We start from the raw sequence: 18,641 nt of genomic DNA, 5'->3' as shown, positions 1-18,641 counted from the left end.
TTGCATCTTGCTTTTCAGCAAAAGTGGTAATAATAATGTATGTAGTAGGTAGGAAAACTAAAACTAAAAAAACTCTACAATGTAAAGTTAAACAATATCAAAATATTTTCACTCCTGGTCTTGTATGCAATGTGTTTTGATAGCTGGTTGGGATAGACTCCAGCACCTCCTGCAAACCAATATAAATGAATAATCAGTGATGAAATGAATAAATAAGTACATAAATAAATCAGATGATAAATGTGTACTATATAGGACAGCAATACAACATGCCTACAAAATGTCATTGTCATCTGCCCATAAATAACTATTTATTCTTGGGATCAACCTCTGGTTATTATAGTGTAGAATAGTGTAGACGTCATCAGCTGTCCCACTTCTTTCCATGCTTTTTTATTTCATAAATAAACCATTTTCCATTGAGCGAGAGTGAATAAGGAAAATGAATGAATTTAACTGTGCTACGTCACTGCTTGCTTAGCGGATGAATATTGTCATCGTAACGCGTCTGTTCCGGGATGTGGAACTATTTCTTCCAAATGGCTATGAAAAAATGCATTGAAAAGTGCAAGGATACACCGGAGCAACACGTCGCGAGCAGGTGCATGGTTTCACCTAAGTGAATTTTCCGATCCCAAGAGAGACGCGTCATGTCGCGGCGATCGGTGTTTTTATAGTTTCGCATTTACATTTGACGAATGTCACGGTAAGTTTGGCTAGCTTGTTATTGTGCATCCTGACACATTATTGCTTGCCACATGCTAGTGCTAGCTAACAGCTGACAATTGCAAGAACACATTGCATTTGTTTATGACTTGCAACTGGACTGATTCTCATGTTCCTCATAGATGGCTTAGGAAAAGTGTTAAAAATACTTTGGTTGATTCGTTATTGTGGGATGATTGCAAAAGTAATGCTATATTTAGTCGGATCGAGACCTTTTCGACGTCATTATGGGACTTGGAATCGTTTTACGTCATCTAATGATCCCAAATGTTCATGGCATGTCCATAGTTTATTTTTAACATCGTTTAAAACGTTTTTTTGTCTAATTGGGTATTAAATGACACATGAAAAACCTTGGATCTGTTGTAAGGATTCTTGTGTAACAATATTTCAGTTATGCTGCATCCTCAATGACGTCACGGAACATGTGTTTTGAAATACCTGTGCATTATAATGAGGAAGTGTATTCTTATTTGGCTTGTGTTTAATGTTTCAGATCAAGCTAAAAACCATAATCATCTGTGGGTGGACATAAATCCACTACTAGACGAAAGCATGAGTCACCAGTGATGTGCGTGCAGAGTTGTAGAGGCTCAGTTTATCACATCTTATGCATACACAGAAGAACAATTGTGCTAGATTTTGTTTTTCCCAGGACAAATAAAGGTGTGAGACCAGTCTCAATGTAGTTTAAAAAGCAATTGTCATCTCACCCCTTGGATTTCTGGCACTTTTTTTCTGCAGTCTAATCAGGGATATTCATTAATTAATTTCTGAATCAACTTTTTTCCATCTTGACTATGACTTTCGTCTTGAAAATTAAATTAAAAGCTTTAATAGGGTTCCATCAATGCTTGATTTTTCCACAGTAAAAGTATTTTAGCTTAACTTTTCTGTTTGTGCTACATGTGCAACAGTTTCACATTTTTTTTGGCAAGTGATTAGAGGATATGTCAGGGCGCAGCTCTGAAAATCCCAATAGTACCGAGTTACGCATCCCTTGAAGCTGCTTGGCCATCCTCCCATGCTCAAATTGATTTCTCATCTCTTTTTAAGTCCTAAATCCTCCTTAGGATGAATCTGAATGGAACATTTTTGCTGAAGGCTCATGCATGCCTTGCATTTTTTTTGGATGTGGTTGCACACATCAGTCAAGATTTGTACATTTCTAGGTACTCTGCACCAACCTTCCATTCACATGTGGACATCACATTTTTGGATGTCAAAGACTACAATGTTAAATGTTGGACTACAACATCATTTTTCTCAGAAACCACATCATGTAAAAGATAATTCTTTATTTGAGGTCCCAATCTGCCTAAATGTCAAAGAGAAAATAACATTGCATGCTTTGCAAGAGTCTGGAACTTAGGAGGTTTATATAAATATTCCCTATTTAAACAGAAGCTGCTTTGTCATTTGTTGATCTGTATATCTGTAAGCAAATCTTGCCAAAGGGCGACTAATCCGGAAGAACAGAATGTGAAGAAAATATGAAGCAAGTAATGATTCTCTTGTGAGAACAGTAGTCATGTGGTCATGAGAGGAGGAGTCCTCATTTTCTTTCTTATTGATTCTGTTATTGTAACAATTCCCAGAGACCTTCACATTTGAATGAGCTGCTAATTGAACTTTTTTTGTGGTTTTCTCTTAGGCAGGTCCTGTTACTCCTGGTCCACCTGACTTTGGTCTTTGGATAGAGAAGAGATCACTCGAACAACCACTTCGATGTCGGGTATTTATTATTTATATACTCTGCGAGCTACAGACATTCAAAAAGCGTATTTTTTATTCACACATTTCCGCTGTTTCTATGATTGTTTTTCTCTCTTTCAGGAACGTATACTCCTGCCCCTGGTGGGCCCTTCTCAGCTCTCACTCCAAGCATGTGGCCCCAGGATATTTTAGCCAAGTTCCATCAAGTAAGCGCATGACTTTTTTGTGCATAATGTTTTTAATGGCGATTCTCTAAAACCTGTGCATTGACACACTATATGAAACATTTTTTGCTACAACATAATGTTTTTCTATGTATAGAAACACACAATTTATTTCTCCTCCACTCCATAGTTAACCATTATGTCCCACTTTTCATTATATTTTCATGAGTTCTATTCCTCCACAAGCTAAATTAAAATCATGTTTTGCCCTTTACAGAAAAGCAACTTGGAAGAGGATGAACTGAAGTATGACGAGTTTGGCTTCAAAGTGGATGTAGAAGGTACATTTTTTTACCCTTATTTCATCGCTCGGGAAGTTATACAATTTTTATATAGAAAATGGAAAGGAAATTTGAGTTAACATTAGTTGCTTTAGATTTGAATAGCAACTTGAATATTGCTTGTTTTAGTCTAATACTCTTTCTGTGTTATACAGAGGCGGATGAGCCCAGTCCTTGGCTTGGGATTGAAGGCTCACCACAACGTGAAAACCCTCAACAAAGATTGCGGTGGCAAGCCCATTTAGAGTTCACACATAACCACACAGTAGGTGATCTCACATGGGAGCTAATTGCACCAGTCCTTACTCGATCTGAACGCTTACGGGGACTCGTACTGGGCGGCATTCCTCATAGCATGAGGCCACAGGTAATTGGTTTGTGCTATATAGTTCCCTGTTAAACTTATCAACAGTGGAAAATTAAATTGTGGAAGGAACACACGATAACATTTATCTTGTTTCCCTCTAAGTTGTGGATGCGTTTATCTGGAGCACTGCAGAAAAAGAGGACATCTGAGATCTCTTACAAAGAAATAATCAAAAACAGCTCGAATGAAGACACCTCTAATGCTAAACAGGTTCGGTCCCCAAAATGTGTACACATCATAAATCTAATGAGTCATTCCAATCTATTATTAGCTTCTAACCATTTCTAAATATGTTGGCAAAGTTAAAGGAAGCTTTATAAAGCAATGACATTTTTCCCCTCTTTTATTCTGTCCGTAGATAGAGAAGGACTTGTTGCGGACAATGCCTACCAATGTATGCTTTAGTACCCTAACAAGTGTTGGGGTTCCACGCCTGCGACGGGTACTTCGTGCTTTGGCCTGGCTTTACCCGGATATTGGTTACTGTCAGGGAACTGGCATGGTAAATATCTATCTCCAAATATCTACTCATCTTTTCCAGATCTGCTTGTTTCTATATCTATGCAGTTTAGTGAATTTCTGGCCTATTTTTCTAGGTTGTTTCCTGTCTGTTGCTTTTTATGGAGGAGGAGGATGTGCTATGGATGATGTGTGCCCTGATTGAAGACCTCCTTCCTCCATCGTACTTCTCCTCCACACTTTTGGGTGTCCAAACAGACCAAAGAGTGCTTCGCCAGCTCATTGTTCAGTACTTACCAGCCCTTGACCGCCTTTTGCAGGAACATGACATAGGTACTGCTTATTTTAGCTCTAAAGAAGGAACTTGGTTAAAAGCATTACTGTATTTTTTTGGACTATAATAGCCATGCATGACTATTGAAGGATAAAGATAAAAAGTACTAAATGTGGCAATTTCCTCTCTTTGTTTTTAGAACTGTCCCTGATAACACTGCACTGGTTCCTGACATCCTTTGCCAGTGTGGTGGACATCCGGTTGCTGCTCAGGATCTGGGATCTGCTTTTCTATCAGGGCTCCATAGTCCTATTTCAAATCACACTGGGCATGCTCAAGATAAAGGTCTTTATTGAGATTACATATAATGAATGCCTCTCTTATTACCTCCTCAAGCCTCATAAGTGCTTTCGCTTTGTTTAGGAGGAGGAGCTCATATCATCAGAGAATTCTGCATCCATTTTTAACACACTGTCTGACTTACCGAGTCAGTTGAAGGATGGACCTGCAGTTCTTGGGGAGGCTATGAGACTAGCAGGGAATCTGTCCCAGGACACGCTTGACGCCCATCGAAACAAACATCTTGCTTACATCCTAAATGAACAGGCTCAGCTCAACAGTGGAAACACGCAACTCAATTCCAATTTCAACAAGGTTAGCCATTTTAGAGTAGCCTACATTTTCCTGAAGCTGAATTGGTACCTTGACTTATGAGTCTAATTTCTGTAGTGACCATGCTTGTGTTCCATATCACTAGTATCTCTTAAACTTTTTTGACAGAGCCATAAACAATTCCTATTTTCACATTTAATTATTATTATTGATTATTTGTTTGTTTGTTGTTATTTGTGCACTCCATGGTGCAGCTTTAAATGTCATTACACTTGTATAATGACAAAAAAAACATTCAATTCATATACACCCATCAAAATAGCCACATATGGCTCCCGAGCCAAAGTGTCCCTACCCCTGCTCTAAAGGAACATTATTTTAATTGCGTCATTGCTTCTCAGCATTTGTTTTCATATGAAATGTGGTTTAAAAAACATTGTGCTACAATTTTTTTCTCCCCTAATTGTGACATACTGTATAACATACTAGGTGGTGAGGAGGCAGTCCTTACGTAGAAAGTCTACACTTAGCTCTTTGCTATTTGGAGAGGATGAAGCAGAAGCGCTCAAGTCTAAAAACATCAAGCAGACTGAGTTGGTTGCGGCCCTTCGAGAGGCCATAACACGCACTTCAGAGCATTTCCACTGCCTCGACCCTCGTCACTCCAGCACTGTGAGTTCACAACACTCCATTAGTGAATATCTGTTGTAAGAATTTCCTCTTGCAGAATGTCAAGTCACTACAGCATGACTTACAGACATAGCCATGTGCAGTATTTCACCCATCTTGCCATTGTGTAGGAGCTGACCCCGGACTACTCCATGGAGAGTCACCAACGGGACCATGAAAATTTCCTAGTGGTGTCCCGAAATAGACGGAGACGAGCAAAGGCTTTGCTGGATTTTGAGCGACATGATGATGATGAATTGGGCTTCAGGAAGAATGATATCATCACTGTAAGATAATGACACATAAATGGATAACTAGCATTGTTAAAAATGAATAAAACTGTTGACTGAGATAAGCTGTGATTATGCTGCTCTCAGATTGTCTCACAGAGGGATGAACACTGCTGGGTTGGAGAGCTCAATGGCCTTCGAGGTTTGTATTTGCAGGAGGATTTTCCTGTTGTACTACATCAGTTGGTTATATATATTTTTTCTTGATTTTTAACAGGCTGGTTCCCTGCAAAGTTTGTAGAAATCCTTGATGAAAGAAGTAAAGAGGTACACAGCTAATATGTCTTTAAGCTGCTTTATAATGATAGAGAGTATAATTTTCCTGTTATTTTGCTTTTTATAAATACTTTATTGTTCTGTTTGCAGTACTCGTTAGCAGGCGATGACTCAGTAACAGAAGCTGTGACTGATCTTGCAAGAGGGACTTTATGTCCAGCCCTGAAGGCCATTTTTCTGCATGGGCTCAAGAAACCCTCCATTTTGGGTGGGCCATGTCACCCATGGTTATTTATAGAAGAGGTATTGGATATTGTCAAAGCCAAATGTCATGTCATAATATGATTTTCTTCAGAAGTACTTCAACTTTTGTTATTTCCACGGGCTCCTTTTCAGGCTGCCAGCAGAGAGGTCGAGAGGGACTTTAATTCTGTCTACTCCAGACTGGTGTTGTGTAAAACTTACAGGTAAACTCACCCATTTTCTCTTTTTTAGAATTTAACAGGAAAGTGCACCATTAAACTTTGTCTGATGCTATCAAGTTGATTTTATTTTTGAAGAGTGATAACTAAATTATTCTGTCAGATTTAATTTAGGGTGTGATTTATTTTATTCTAGGTTAGATGAAGATGGGAAGGTGTTAACACCAGAGGAACTCCTTTACAGAGTGAGTAGAGATTTAATTTACATAAAAATTAAGTTTTGTTTTTATGGGGGAAAAGATATTTGCTAAAGGTTTAAAGTTAAAGTACCTTAAAGGAGATTTTGTGGTCTGAGGACTGTCTTTGTGCTTTTTTCAGGCAGTGCAGTCAGTCAACATGAGCCATGACATTGCTCACATTCAGATGGATATTAAGTTCAGGTCTCTTGTCTGCGTTGGCCTTAAGTGAGTATGCGCACTCGGTACAAGAATTAACACATTTTTAAGATTACAAACTAATAATGTACATGCATTTTTCCCTAACAGTGAGCAAGTGTTACACTTATGGCTGGAGGTGCTGTGTTCTAGCATGGCGGCTGTAGAGAAATGGTATCATCCATGGTCATTTCTTCGTAGTCCTGGATGGGTTCAGATCAAATGTGAACTCAGGTAGGATTAATATTTTTTTTTGACCAACTGGAATCTGTAGATATTAAACTTCAATGCAGCAACAAAAGCTCTCAAAATAACTTGTTCCTTTCTTCAGGGTCCTTTCAAAGTTTGCCTTCAGTCTGTCTCAAGATTGTGAATTACCTGAGCAGAAAGAGGTAAACAAAAAAAATTGGGATGTCGTCTAATGTTAAGATATTTTGATTGTCTTGTCCTCTTTTCAGTAAAAAAAAGAGACCTGTTTTCCCTTGACTTGCTGTTGATCGTGTTGCTTACTTATGTCCATTCTGTTTTAGGAAAAGGAGCAGAGGCCACTTAAGGAGGGTGTGCAGGACATGCTGGTGAAACATCATCTCTTCAGCTGGGATATTGATGGCTAGTAAACACTAAACTGCATCCCAACTGCTGTTTGTATATCATAAGTACGTGTATCTTTAGAATCCTATTTTTGTCGAATCCCTGGACACTTTATGGACTTTGTCGTGAATAATGGTAACTCATTTCAATCACAGCAATCCCCCAGTTACCATGAAAGGTCAGAGTTGTGTGAACTCAAATGCACGTGCATTAAAATGCATCCTATTTTTGTTGAATGTGATTTTGAAGGACATTTTGTGAAAGTTTTATGATGGAGTTCAACCCAACTCAATACAGAATAATTGGTATTCACTGGACTGCAGCACTTTATTTCAGACCGCCCCCTAAAAGTTGATGGTTGGTGCAAGAGGGAGACTTCAAAGACGGCCTATTGCGAAGACCAGCTATTGGTCTTCCATGCTAAAACACTGGACTTTGATTCAACTCGGCATTTAAAGATCAAAACAGAACATCCCTCAAGGCAGTAAGTTATAAATTACTTTTGAAAGAATCATTGTAAATGCCGAATATAGCCTTGACAATTTGTTATATTGACATGGGTAAGTATGAATGTGTACTACCACAACAGTGTAGTGAGTTTTGAAGTAAAACTTTTGTCCCACAATCCATAGATTTTTTTTTTAAATGAAAGAAAAACATATTTTCCCCTTAACCGGAATATGGTAACTCTTGAAATACTATACACTACTAAATTAAAACATATTGTGCAGCTCTGTACAACCAATTTATTTCGATTTAGTTGAATAAATGTCACACGTTAACAGTAGCAAGCTGTAACACGATATATACCAGAGTTTACAATTAGCATGGCATGTTTTACAATCATGAGTTTCTGCTGGGATGACAGGGTTGTGACCTATGTTGGATGGAGCCATGATGCAGCACACTAGTGGGAAGAGGAGTGCAGGATATACAATGTTGTACAAGTTCAAAACATTAAATATTAGAGGGTAAAATTTTGCATATATGCCAAATAACTCATTGAAAATTTCAAAATGTAACAACTCGTATCAGATTCCATAGATTAAGTATAAACGGGCTATTTACTCACTGCTACATTCAGTTATACAGTACTTAAATCTTTAATCAGGGTGTGGCCAAAAACTTTAAATAGTATAAATAGTACACAAAATGTTCTAATTGCAAATCCATATGGAATACATGGATGTTATTTTTAGCTGCAAATGTATTTTGTACATTTACTTGGGGTTTTACATCCCTTCCATGAAGTATTTTTCCTTTTTTTTAATGATAAAAAAATGATTGTGACAAGCTATCCCACTCTGCTGTCATGTAAACTATTAACAGTCAATTACATAAAATCCAAGCTGTGCCTTTTGCGTATAGTTCTTCAAATTCCCTTTACAATAAAATCCTGGTATAAAAGGCAATGACGGGTAAGAGTGTTTCACGCTAAAATAGCTGGAATGGAGTGATGATTGGGTGGTAAACAAAGGGGATCTGTTTAGCTTCCTCCTGTTGCCGATGTGGAGGCTGCCGCGGCTGAAATATTCGGTCCTTTTCCTTTGTGTCGCTGACCTCCTCTTCTTCTTCCACCTCCTCCAGTCTTTGGCTGCAGGAAAAAGATGGAAGTTAAGCTTTGTTGTGCAAAAACAAACTTTGAGCATGCAGAAGCCATAAGGTAAAATCACTATGGAACTAATGAAATCTGCATTTGTTCATTTCCCACTCAGGATCACCACTTTCAATGACCGACTTTACCTTATTCTCTTTGTTGCCCTCCTTTAACTGAGGGTCTTCCTCCCCCTCTCCCTTTTTGAGAGTCAGTCACGTAAGCCAAGGAGAGGGGAAAGTTTGACACATGATGTATGATACGATATTAATTGATGAATGGAATGTTTTGAAGAAAATAAGGGCACAGGAGAATTGACAAGTTAGAGAAAGAATTAGTAGGTTAAGTTGAAAGTAGAAAAAACAACAGCATCTTGGGAAAAAAATACTTTTTTAGTCTCACCTGTGTTACGCTTGTGCCCATTAAGTGTGCTATCGATAAGCCCTCATCACCGGTTGCTGTGTTTCCATCTTCTTTTCGGATAAGCATCTTTTTAGTGGATTGCATTTTTATCTGTGGGGGTTTGGAGTTTGATGGCAAATTATTGGTGGACTGCAGCAGCTGAAAAAAAAGAGAAAAGTTTTTTTTATGAAGGACATTTGATTGACTTTTCCCCCCCCCCGAAATCTAAGCAAAAATATCTTAAACCTTACCTTTGTGATGGTCCCTACAGCCTTGGTGCGTCCCTCCCTGAAAACCAGCCTCTGGTCACAGTGAAGATACTCTGGGGTCTTAATAAAGCGGAAGTGGACCGAAGCCTTGTCCCCTGTCCGTAAGCAGTCTCTATTCATGGACAGTATGGTGGCGGTCTGCCTTATGCTGCCACAGTGGACTGTGTGGAGATTGAAAGCAAAACTTGACAAGGTAAGCAACCTTTCTTTGTTTCCAATGAAATAGATTGCCTATAGTACAAAAAAAATAGGACATTGTTTTTATAAACTTTTCAGTTACCCACCCATAGCCTGGTAGCGGGGTGATATCGTAGTTGGATGATGTAGAACAAGAATCTCTGCCTCAAACTCCCAAGTAGCTTGTGGGTTCAACCTTGGGGAAACCATTACCATGCCTTTCCTTATGGATGAACGCTTGATCTGTATCAAACAGGACCATGAAAAGACAAAAATCCCCACGAGGTGTGTTCACGGAGTTAATAGTGCTTGTTAATTTACCTTTTTAAGCGCAAACGATGCAGTCTGACCCCCTCGGACTTCCTTAACGGGCATTCTCTTGCGGTGGATTGACTTGACAGCAATTGGAATGAAACTGCCCAAAGGGTCTGGCCCTAATAGCATGGTATCGTTCAGGCGTATTAAACCACGTAAAGTAGTTCCTGATACGACTGTTCCAACTCCCTAAAACAAACAATACAAGAAAATAACTGCATTTAGCACCAGATTTCACAAATTCTAAGTATTTTTATATGTAATGGAAACATACCGGTACAGAGTAGGTGTCGTCAATCTGAAACTCAGCTGGCTGATCGTCTCTGTAGCACGTTCTTGATGAAAGCAGGTTTAGAAACATCTTGAGTAAATCCATGTTTTCTCCAGTTACGTTTGAGATTTGAAAAATGGGACACATCCTATGGGAAGGGTTCACAACCAGATAGTTTAACTCTTGCACTCACTCTGAATGTGCCTTGGGGAAAGATTTTTTTTTACCTCTCAGAGCTAAAGTTTGATGCAGTGACTATGACGTCATCCTTGTTCTGTACCAGGACTGGGATTTTTCTACAGCCTGGGGACTTCAATAACCTCTGAAGCAGCTTTAACGTCTCTGTTAGGATAAGAAAGCAAACTTGTAGAAAAATACAGAAGAAATGGCAAACCTAGACGACTTACCTTGAAGAATGTTGGCTGGACACATGTCAATTTTTGTCACCACAACAAACACCGGCACGTTCAAGGCCAAAGCTAGACCCAGATGTTCTTTGGTCATACCCACAATTCCTGCATTACTACCAACCTGAAAAGGATGAAAGGTTAAGGAAAGCTGGCAATATTAATGTGCGCTCTGATGCCATTTCTCACCATAAGCATGCAAAAATCTGGAAGGTGTCCAGTCATTCCAAAAACTGTTGTCTTGAGGTATTTCTCGTGCCCAGCCAGATCAATGAAGGTGATGACTTTAGAGGACTTTTCGCAGATTTTGGTCCAATCCAGACTTCCTCCATGGCTGTCTGGTTTGTTCACCACCTATGAATATTTAGATTAGGCAATTTAAATGGTAATCCCAATTGAATAATATGAATTTGCAATTCATATTTTTAATCTCTAAACCTTTTTGATTGTAGCTTGTCACAACTGATAACTCAAATCAATCCAAATGTATTCCTATGGAAATCTAGCATGTGGTTGTCACTATGATAGGCATATTTTAATATTTTTGAATTGTTATCACTCTACACAGCAAAGAAAAACTGGCTCTCAAGCATGTGAAAGCAACAGCTGGTGCTTAGAACCCAAAGTAAGATAATGCTGTATTAGGTGAAATGGTAGTGGATCATTAAATGGGACTGGATGTGAAAACGATTCAAATCTGAATACATTCCAGTAGGAAATTTACAAATTCCTATACAAAACCCAACATCTCACCTGTCCTTCTTGGTCAAACCCGAGGATATCATTTCCCACACTGCTTGTCCTGCCACTCTCCATCTCATGCTTATGTCTGAAGAGTTTCTGGCGAGCAAAGCCTCTGCCGTTATCCAGTTCTCCATGTGTTAGCACCCCAAGTAGAGTACTCTTACCAGCATCCACATTCCCTACCACTGCCACCCTAAGAAATATAAATGAAATGTCTGTAAAACATTTTCATACAAAACAATCTGATTTAACTACGCACCTGACCTCCAGGAAGTCCAGCTCCCCAACACACCGCCGGATCAAATAGTCACGAACCAAACCTTCCGCCTCAGTCCGTTCCCTGAGAGGAATCAGATCAGAGTCCAGCTGTGCACACATAGATCTCACGGTGGCCTCTGAAGCTTCCATGTCCTTTTCGTTGAGACCCCAATCACCACCATCTTTACCGAAGAAAAAAAAATCAAACAATTTTTAAACAAACTTTCAACTTTTGGTGGTGACCCTAAAATGAGCAAGAAATAGGTCTCACCTGAACCAATCCCAACTACATAGATGGTCTCTCCAGACCCTTCATCCATTCTGTCCTTTAGTTGGTTAAGTAAGGAATCGTACTGCTCTCCATTTGGACTGACAAGGGCCATCTTTGAATATAGTATAGAGGAAACAAGGTGTGACAGTGAGGTAAGAGTTTAAAGAAAACTTTTTTTTAATTGGCTATTCATTAAGTAGTAATTGTCAAGTTTAGGGGTAAAATTTAATGGATTTGTTTATGATGCATGTGTTGCTTTCACAAATACCACTCTTATTTTTCTTAGATGCCAATATTTACCAGAATCCCTACTAATCTGTATTTAATACCACAGAAAAACTATGAAAATTAAAATGTCAAATATTTTAGTCTGCCTAAAAAGTGCAAAAGTTTGAGTTGATTTAAACAAAGGAAAGGCTTCATTGACAAGAGTTGATTTCTAAATGATGCAACAATGTGAAAGGGCAAGCATTGATATTTTGTGATGACTAATAGCAGGCAATGTATTATATTACAGCTACACTCTTAACTTTACATCATCCGATAGACTCAACTCGTTTAACAAGAAAAAAATTATCAACAACAAATAAAATAGCATGTTTCTTTTAAGGGTGCCACTAGAAAGGGCTGACATTAAAAATAAAGCAATGTTTTGCCACTTTTTTTTTAGATTAAATTAGATTAGATTTAAACTTTGTTTACTAAACAAGTTTGAACATTTGTTTTAAATGTTAAACAATATTTTTTAAACAAAATTGGCACATCATACGTTTGTTTTCCTGAGGCAAGTAACCAAATTACAGGTCATCATCCCATATTTGTTGTACTTGTTTCATCAGCATGTGTTAATAACAATGTAGTTACATACAGACATGTGTTGTTTATTATTGTTGTACCTGTCACTATACCACTGATCTCTAATCAAACTCTAAACTAATAACAACGAGTTGCAGGTTAAAAAAAAACACTTAACTGTAGACTCCGATCTTCATTTACATGAAATATGATCTTAATAAGTCAACAATGCAGCTTTTCTGCTAACCTTAGCCGATACTGGCTATTCATTGCTATGCAAGTAAAAGGAAAGCGAAACAATGCGTTTTATAACACGATCTGTATTTTTCGCGATGCAATATAGTTGTTCTGTAATTATAATGTAATATATTGCAGATCATATGTTAAAATACACCGTTTATAACTAAAATCTCATTCATTCTGGCATTAGCAGATTGCTATCTAGGGCCTAGCTTCACCTTGCTAGTGAAGTCAATCCGTCGGTCCTCGGGCTCGCCGTTAACCACGTCCCCGTCATCGTAGAACTCATCCCCGATGTCATCCACGCATCCTCCCCGGTCAGGTGCGAATATACTCGCGGGTAGTAAAGCATCAGCAAGCGCAGAGGTCGACTCATGCACCGATGCTGCTGCAATTGATGCCATTTCTACGTTAGGTCGAATTCTGTTGATATTTTTTGGGTCAAGTTCTCCAGAATGACGTGATGGCGATTTGCTATTCCACGTCGGACAATTGATAACTAAAGATCCGATAATCTTAATTTGGTAAACATTGCAAATGGAGAGAAGAAGCCCTTTTGTCAACTGTCAGTTTGCTTTTCAAAACAGCACGTCACCTCCCCGTTGATAATAATGAGGGGGTGTGGGTGAATATGTTACATGCTCGCCAATAGTCTTTCGAACTCTCTTGAATATGCGAGTAGAGGACCAATGCCGTGGAGAAGGTGGAGAAGGGTTGAACATATTTCCACAGCCTCCTCCTCCTCCTCTCATGGTTCCTGCAGATGTCAGTGTGCAATATGTGTGCAATCCAGGGCGTCATACGTGGACAAACCTGCCATTCAAAGTCTGTTCTAGTTTGATAAACACAAGGGCTGACCGGCAAATGGTCATCATCATCGTCAGACACTTTGTAATCATCAGTTACTCTATTACCATCGACGTAAGCATATTATGACGTGTCAGTCGATCAGCGACTTCTAGCTTCACATTTATTTTTCTCTTCCTCTCATTTTATTATTCATTTATCTCATCATCCGTATGATTTATTATTTTAATGCACAATGCACTTGATTAAACTTGAAAATTATTGAATTATTTAACTCAATGGCTGTCATTGACGGTGATAGACGTCCAATCTATTTAATTAATTCATAGCAGAAGGACGTCTATCACTATCAAACTCAGACTCATCTTTCTGCTTATCTGTCCCTCCAGGTCGATTTTCATGTCTACTTTACCGTCCACTACCAAAAAAAACTGTCAGTACATAGTACTCATGGATTTACTACCAGAACTACAACAGGACTACAATATGACAATACCCCGGCCAAAAACACATCTTTTATACCACACTAAACTTCTGCAACCCTTTAAAAAATCATAGGTAGGTTTTTAAAAACTTAACATACACCATCTGCACAGAATTATGTTCTGTTAACTTGTGTAACAATGCTCCCATTTATTTTTTTAGATCTTGTGACTTGTTTTCCTGAGTATGAGTTACTTCTGCAAATTAATGGTAAGTAGAGTTCAAAAACAAGAAGATTAAAACTGGTTAAAATTTGTGGTTTTCTCCAAAACTAACACATCAAGTTATCATACTGTTGTCTTCAGTGCATGTAACATAGGTCACCCACAATGAAAACAACACAACAAAACATTTTCATGAAATATCAATAATGGCTTTTGTGACTAACATACTGATTTCTATCTGCTGATCTGTGCAAAAGAAAACAATGCTTCTCATTGTTATTAAACTGCATTAATCTCAGCACACTCTGGGTTCAAACAGAAGTCACAACCCACTTCAAGATAGGCTGACTGTCATCTGATCCTTTTACAAGCCAAATACAGTTGGTGGGCTCTACCACGTTCAGCTGAGCTAAATATTTCAGTTGTCTCCTTGGTGACAAATTCATTTCTATTCTGGCCCGTCAGCTTGGAGTCTCAATACAATTACATTGTGACAGTATCATGTAATGTCAAGCAGTAATTAGCTCTAGTGGACTTGGGTCTGCAGTTGCTTGTTGAATCTGTTATTAGTGGTTTCTAACCTTACTGTGAGCTCATTGGTCAATGTCATCCACAGCTTGAAGTACTCTGGCTACTTTCACTGTCACTGTAATGAAGATACCTCCCACTCTGCATAAAAACCTCTTGAGGACGCTGGGGCGAGGCCCTGCACTTATCACTTCTCCTTCTCAGCTGCTCGTTGACCACATCCGAAGTCACAATGGCCGTAAGTAAAAGTCTAATTAAATTGCAATCGAAGAATTCATAACTAGTTGGTATCCAGTGTTGTTTTTTAATGTTGCACAAAAATAATTTACATGTAGAACAAGTACTTGACATGAAATATCAAGATTCTTCAATTATAGGGCATTTCTATGATGTTATTATTATTTTTAGTACTTTTTGGGTGGGTTTTGGGGGGGGTGGGTATGTATGCAATGCGTTACCTTTTTTGGACAAAGTATTCTCTGCAGTGCCTCAGTGGGAGTTTGCCAACTAATGGCTGAATTCTCAGCTGTTTCCCAGACACTGCTTACAATTGTTGGATTTCTCATGTTTCAACATTCTATCCATATATATTGAGAATGTCAAAAGAGTGAAACATACTATATAAAACTATTGAGATCTCTGTCATCTCAGAAACTGAGTTCTGCTTGTTTCGGATACTGTGCTGATCACGAGCTTGACAATCATGAGCTGAAGAATTAAAAGCAGACTTCCAAAACACTCAATAGTGAAAGACAGTAAATATATATATACTTTTTTAGATGAATACTTAGGTCACATATGCCTAATCCAAACTGATCATTATAATCTTTGTGAAAGTCTATTTTGTGATATAGCAGGCATCTTGAAATCCGCAACTGAAAAATCCATAAAGCCCATTGCCATTTGTTGCACTCACCCACTTGGCAGTTGAACTCGTACATGGAAAGAATGTTGCACACATACTTTTTACTGTCTTTCCTATCTTGGCTTTCTTTAAGCACACTTTTATTTTCCATTAGTATGACTTTCTAATCCCTAGCAAGGTTATATTCAATCTCCCTGCTTGAATCTGGGTTTTTTAAATCTTCTAATACTTGTTAGTAGATTAATCCTAAATTAAAAATACTTCCTTCATGTGAATGAACAGTACAATGAAAATCCTTAAATCACTGCTGCATTTCCTTTTTTCTCTCTCCTGCCTCTATTCTCATAATGGACGGTAATTAATATTTTTTTATGAATGAATCAAAGTCCTGCACTCCTTTTTGATGAGAGTTGTCCTAATCTCGACACATCAGATTTTCCATACTGCCACATGCTCATCTTTCTAGCTAAACCCAGCCTTTTCCCCCCTCGAAACAAATCTGAGGAAATTCTGACACCACATACAGTATCATAATTACTACCATAAAGTTTATAGACTCTGCCAGGATGTGGCGTAGTAAGGAAAATGGAGTGGGACAGTACTTCACAAAATCTAGAGCTGGTCCTTGCACAGTCGTTTCATTAAAGATCATAAAATTTAGGATTAGTATACTAGTCACTTATTATGAATCTTACAGTGAATTTTGTACATTTATTTCATCATATGCTAATATGTCTTATTTCTACTGCACAGGGGATGGTTGTTAGGAACATGTCATTCAAGGTTGGCCAGACAATGACAATTGTTGGAAAGCCTCTACCTGATGCTACTAAGTAAGTACTTGCTTGTCATCTAAAAGGACAGTTCATTGACGTACTTCAATATTTTGCTAATATTTTTCCTCCTTTTGTCGGTGTGCTGCAGTTTTGCACTTAACATTGGGCCAAACGAGAAGGACATTACCATGCACATCAACCCACGTTTCAACGCGCATGGAGATGAGAATGCAGTGGTCTGCAATTCTTACCAAGATGGCAAATGGTGCGAGGAACACCGCGAAGGAGGTTTTCCATTCCAGCTGGGGGAGGAGTTCAAGGTATGTAAACCTACCCTCTAGTTATAATAGAAGTGATGAAGTTCAATAGTTTTAAAATATCAAATGGGACTTTAGTTTATTAAGAGAAACCTTAAGAGAAATTTAAAAGTGTTACTCTAAATTACCTATATTGAACAAATTCCAGTTTTCGATAATATTGATATTGTTTTCTTTCATAGATCACCATTGTATTCACTCCAACGGAATTCCAAGTCAACTTGTCAGATGGCTCTCAAATCCATTTTCCCAACCGCATGGGTGCAGAAAAATACTCTTTTATTAGCTTCAATGGAGATGTTCGTGTCACCAGTTTCGAGATTAAATAAATCGCAGCAATATAGATTATTGTTTAAAATTGGCAATTTCCACAGTGCTCATTTTACCCCGTTTAATTCGCTTAAACACATAATTGTGTGTCTTACCAAATTGACTCAGCAACTGATTATGCTACTACCTATTGAACAATATTTTACAATATTATAATATAATTGGCTCAAATTTAAACCTATCCAAAATGTTTTTGTTTTTTACCCAATAAGGACTATAATCCAAGTTTACATTAACAAACATTCCATCTTCTATTGATGTTTGCATTCAATAACTTTAATAAAGCTGGGTAAAAAAGCAGGGACTTTGACCATTTTTTCCCCAGATACATATTTGAGCTATGACAAAAACTCACCACAAGATGTCATCATTGCAACAAAAAGGTATGTTTTTCCAGGTTAAAGATTTATTTAATATTAATTGGAGTCCCTTAATGTTTTATTCTCCTGTTAATTTCTCCCTGCAAAACAAATATGCATTTTAAAAGAAGTTTATATGCTTATTTGCAAGTGTAAAATTTAGAGATACTTGACTTTACTGCTTTATTTTTCTACTTAATGTGACTTTGGTTGGGTATATAAGAGAAGACATTGTTCTTTTATCCCATCATGGCTCATTTTGATTGCTAGACTAGCGAGGAAGAGATGTGCAAATGATTTTATTTTAATTTCATGATGTAACAAGAGGCAACGACACTGATTTTGGGAGGGGAGGGAGCAAAAACCAGCCATACATGTCAACAGGCTGCTATTCTTTGAACTATAATACCTACACTAACAAAAAAAATACATTATACTATAGGAAATTTAATGTAAATTAAATGATTCAAATTCAACCCTCAACTGCTTCAAAAAAGAATACAAAATATGTAGTTTAAGAATATTTATTCTTGTAGTAATGGTTGTAAATAGTTCATCTGAAATGTCAACCCCCATATTGAGCCCAGCAATCAAAAAAGTCATGTTTGCAATAATATTAAATATTTATAGGGTTCCTTTTGTGCACATGTGCATTGATCCTCAAGTCCTAATATGATTGCTTCTTTTTCTTTTTTAATATCCAAACACGGCAGTGTCAACAGAATAAAAGCAGGATGTCAAAGATGGCACAGCTCAAAGAAAAGTACACACACACACACACACACTCTCAAAACATTACCCTGTGTAGTGTCACCTCATGGGTGTGTGAGTAAATGTGAAATATGTGGACTAAAAATGATTCACCTCAGCTTACATAAAACCTATATTTAGCACCCGCACGACTTCAAATTTCTGCACCAAAGCTATCAGCCACATTGAGGCATGTGTGGGCCCATCTTGTGCTCACTGCAGTCAAATTCATGTCTTC

The 18,641-nt window shown here is 38.0% G+C and overlaps 3 protein-coding genes across 4 annotated transcripts; 2 read left to right on the top strand and 1 right to left on the bottom strand.

Annotated features, from left to right (window-relative positions):
- Window positions 1–537: 537 nt before the first annotated feature.
- Window positions 538–7,593, top strand: sgsm3 (small G protein signaling modulator 3). The gene is made up of 21 exons (XM_077733967.1): window positions 538–706; window positions 2,381–2,461; window positions 2,563–2,648; window positions 2,884–2,947; window positions 3,103–3,314; window positions 3,417–3,524; window positions 3,673–3,816; window positions 3,911–4,106; window positions 4,247–4,392; window positions 4,471–4,701; window positions 5,149–5,331; window positions 5,460–5,615; window positions 5,706–5,760; window positions 5,836–5,885; window positions 5,985–6,137; window positions 6,231–6,301; window positions 6,453–6,501; window positions 6,635–6,720; window positions 6,802–6,924; window positions 7,022–7,082; window positions 7,221–7,593. Exons 2-21 carry the CDS (start codon window positions 2,455–2,457, stop codon window positions 7,302–7,304), a joined length of 2,265 nt encoding a protein of 754 aa, XP_077590093.1. The 5' UTR covers window positions 538–706; window positions 2,381–2,454; the 3' UTR covers window positions 7,305–7,593.
- Window positions 7,594–8,004: 411 nt separating this feature from the next.
- gtpbp1 (GTP binding protein 1) lies at window positions 8,005–13,829 on the bottom strand. Of its 2 annotated transcripts, XM_077733964.1 has the most exons (14): window positions 13,243–13,829; window positions 11,990–12,101; window positions 11,720–11,900; window positions 11,470–11,653; window positions 10,906–11,070; window positions 10,717–10,840; window positions 10,537–10,651; window positions 10,313–10,457; window positions 10,045–10,227; window positions 9,831–9,966; window positions 9,529–9,707; window positions 9,278–9,436; window positions 9,025–9,075; window positions 8,005–8,875 (listed from the first exon to the last, which is right to left on the bottom strand). In XM_077733964.1, exons 1-14 carry the CDS (start codon window positions 13,426–13,428, stop codon window positions 8,768–8,770), a joined length of 2,028 nt encoding a protein of 675 aa, XP_077590090.1. In that variant the 5' UTR covers window positions 13,429–13,829; the 3' UTR covers window positions 8,005–8,767. The 2 variants fall into 2 exon arrangements, with proteins under 2 accessions (XP_077590090.1, XP_077590091.1); XM_077733965.1 differs by lacking the exon at window positions 9,025–9,075.
- Window positions 13,830–14,282: 453 nt separating this feature from the next.
- lgals2a (lectin, galactoside-binding, soluble, 2a) lies at window positions 14,283–17,594 on the top strand. The gene is made up of 6 exons (XM_077733966.1): window positions 14,283–14,389; window positions 14,477–14,524; window positions 15,095–15,244; window positions 16,625–16,704; window positions 16,796–16,967; window positions 17,147–17,594. The coding sequence occupies exons 3-6, from the start codon at window positions 15,239–15,241 to the stop codon at window positions 17,291–17,293; spliced, it is 405 nt and encodes a 134-aa protein (XP_077590092.1). The 5' UTR covers window positions 14,283–14,389; window positions 14,477–14,524; window positions 15,095–15,238; the 3' UTR covers window positions 17,294–17,594.
- The last annotated feature ends 1,047 nt before the right edge of the window (window positions 17,595–18,641 follow it).

Source organism: Stigmatopora nigra, chromosome 15 (genome assembly GCF_051989575.1).
Source record: "Stigmatopora nigra isolate UIUO_SnigA chromosome 15, RoL_Snig_1.1, whole genome shotgun sequence".
Lineage (NCBI taxonomy): Eukaryota > Metazoa > Chordata > Actinopteri > Syngnathiformes > Syngnathidae > Stigmatopora > Stigmatopora nigra.
Note: the sequence above shows the minus strand (reverse complement) of the source record. Positions and strands in the feature narration are given on the sequence as shown.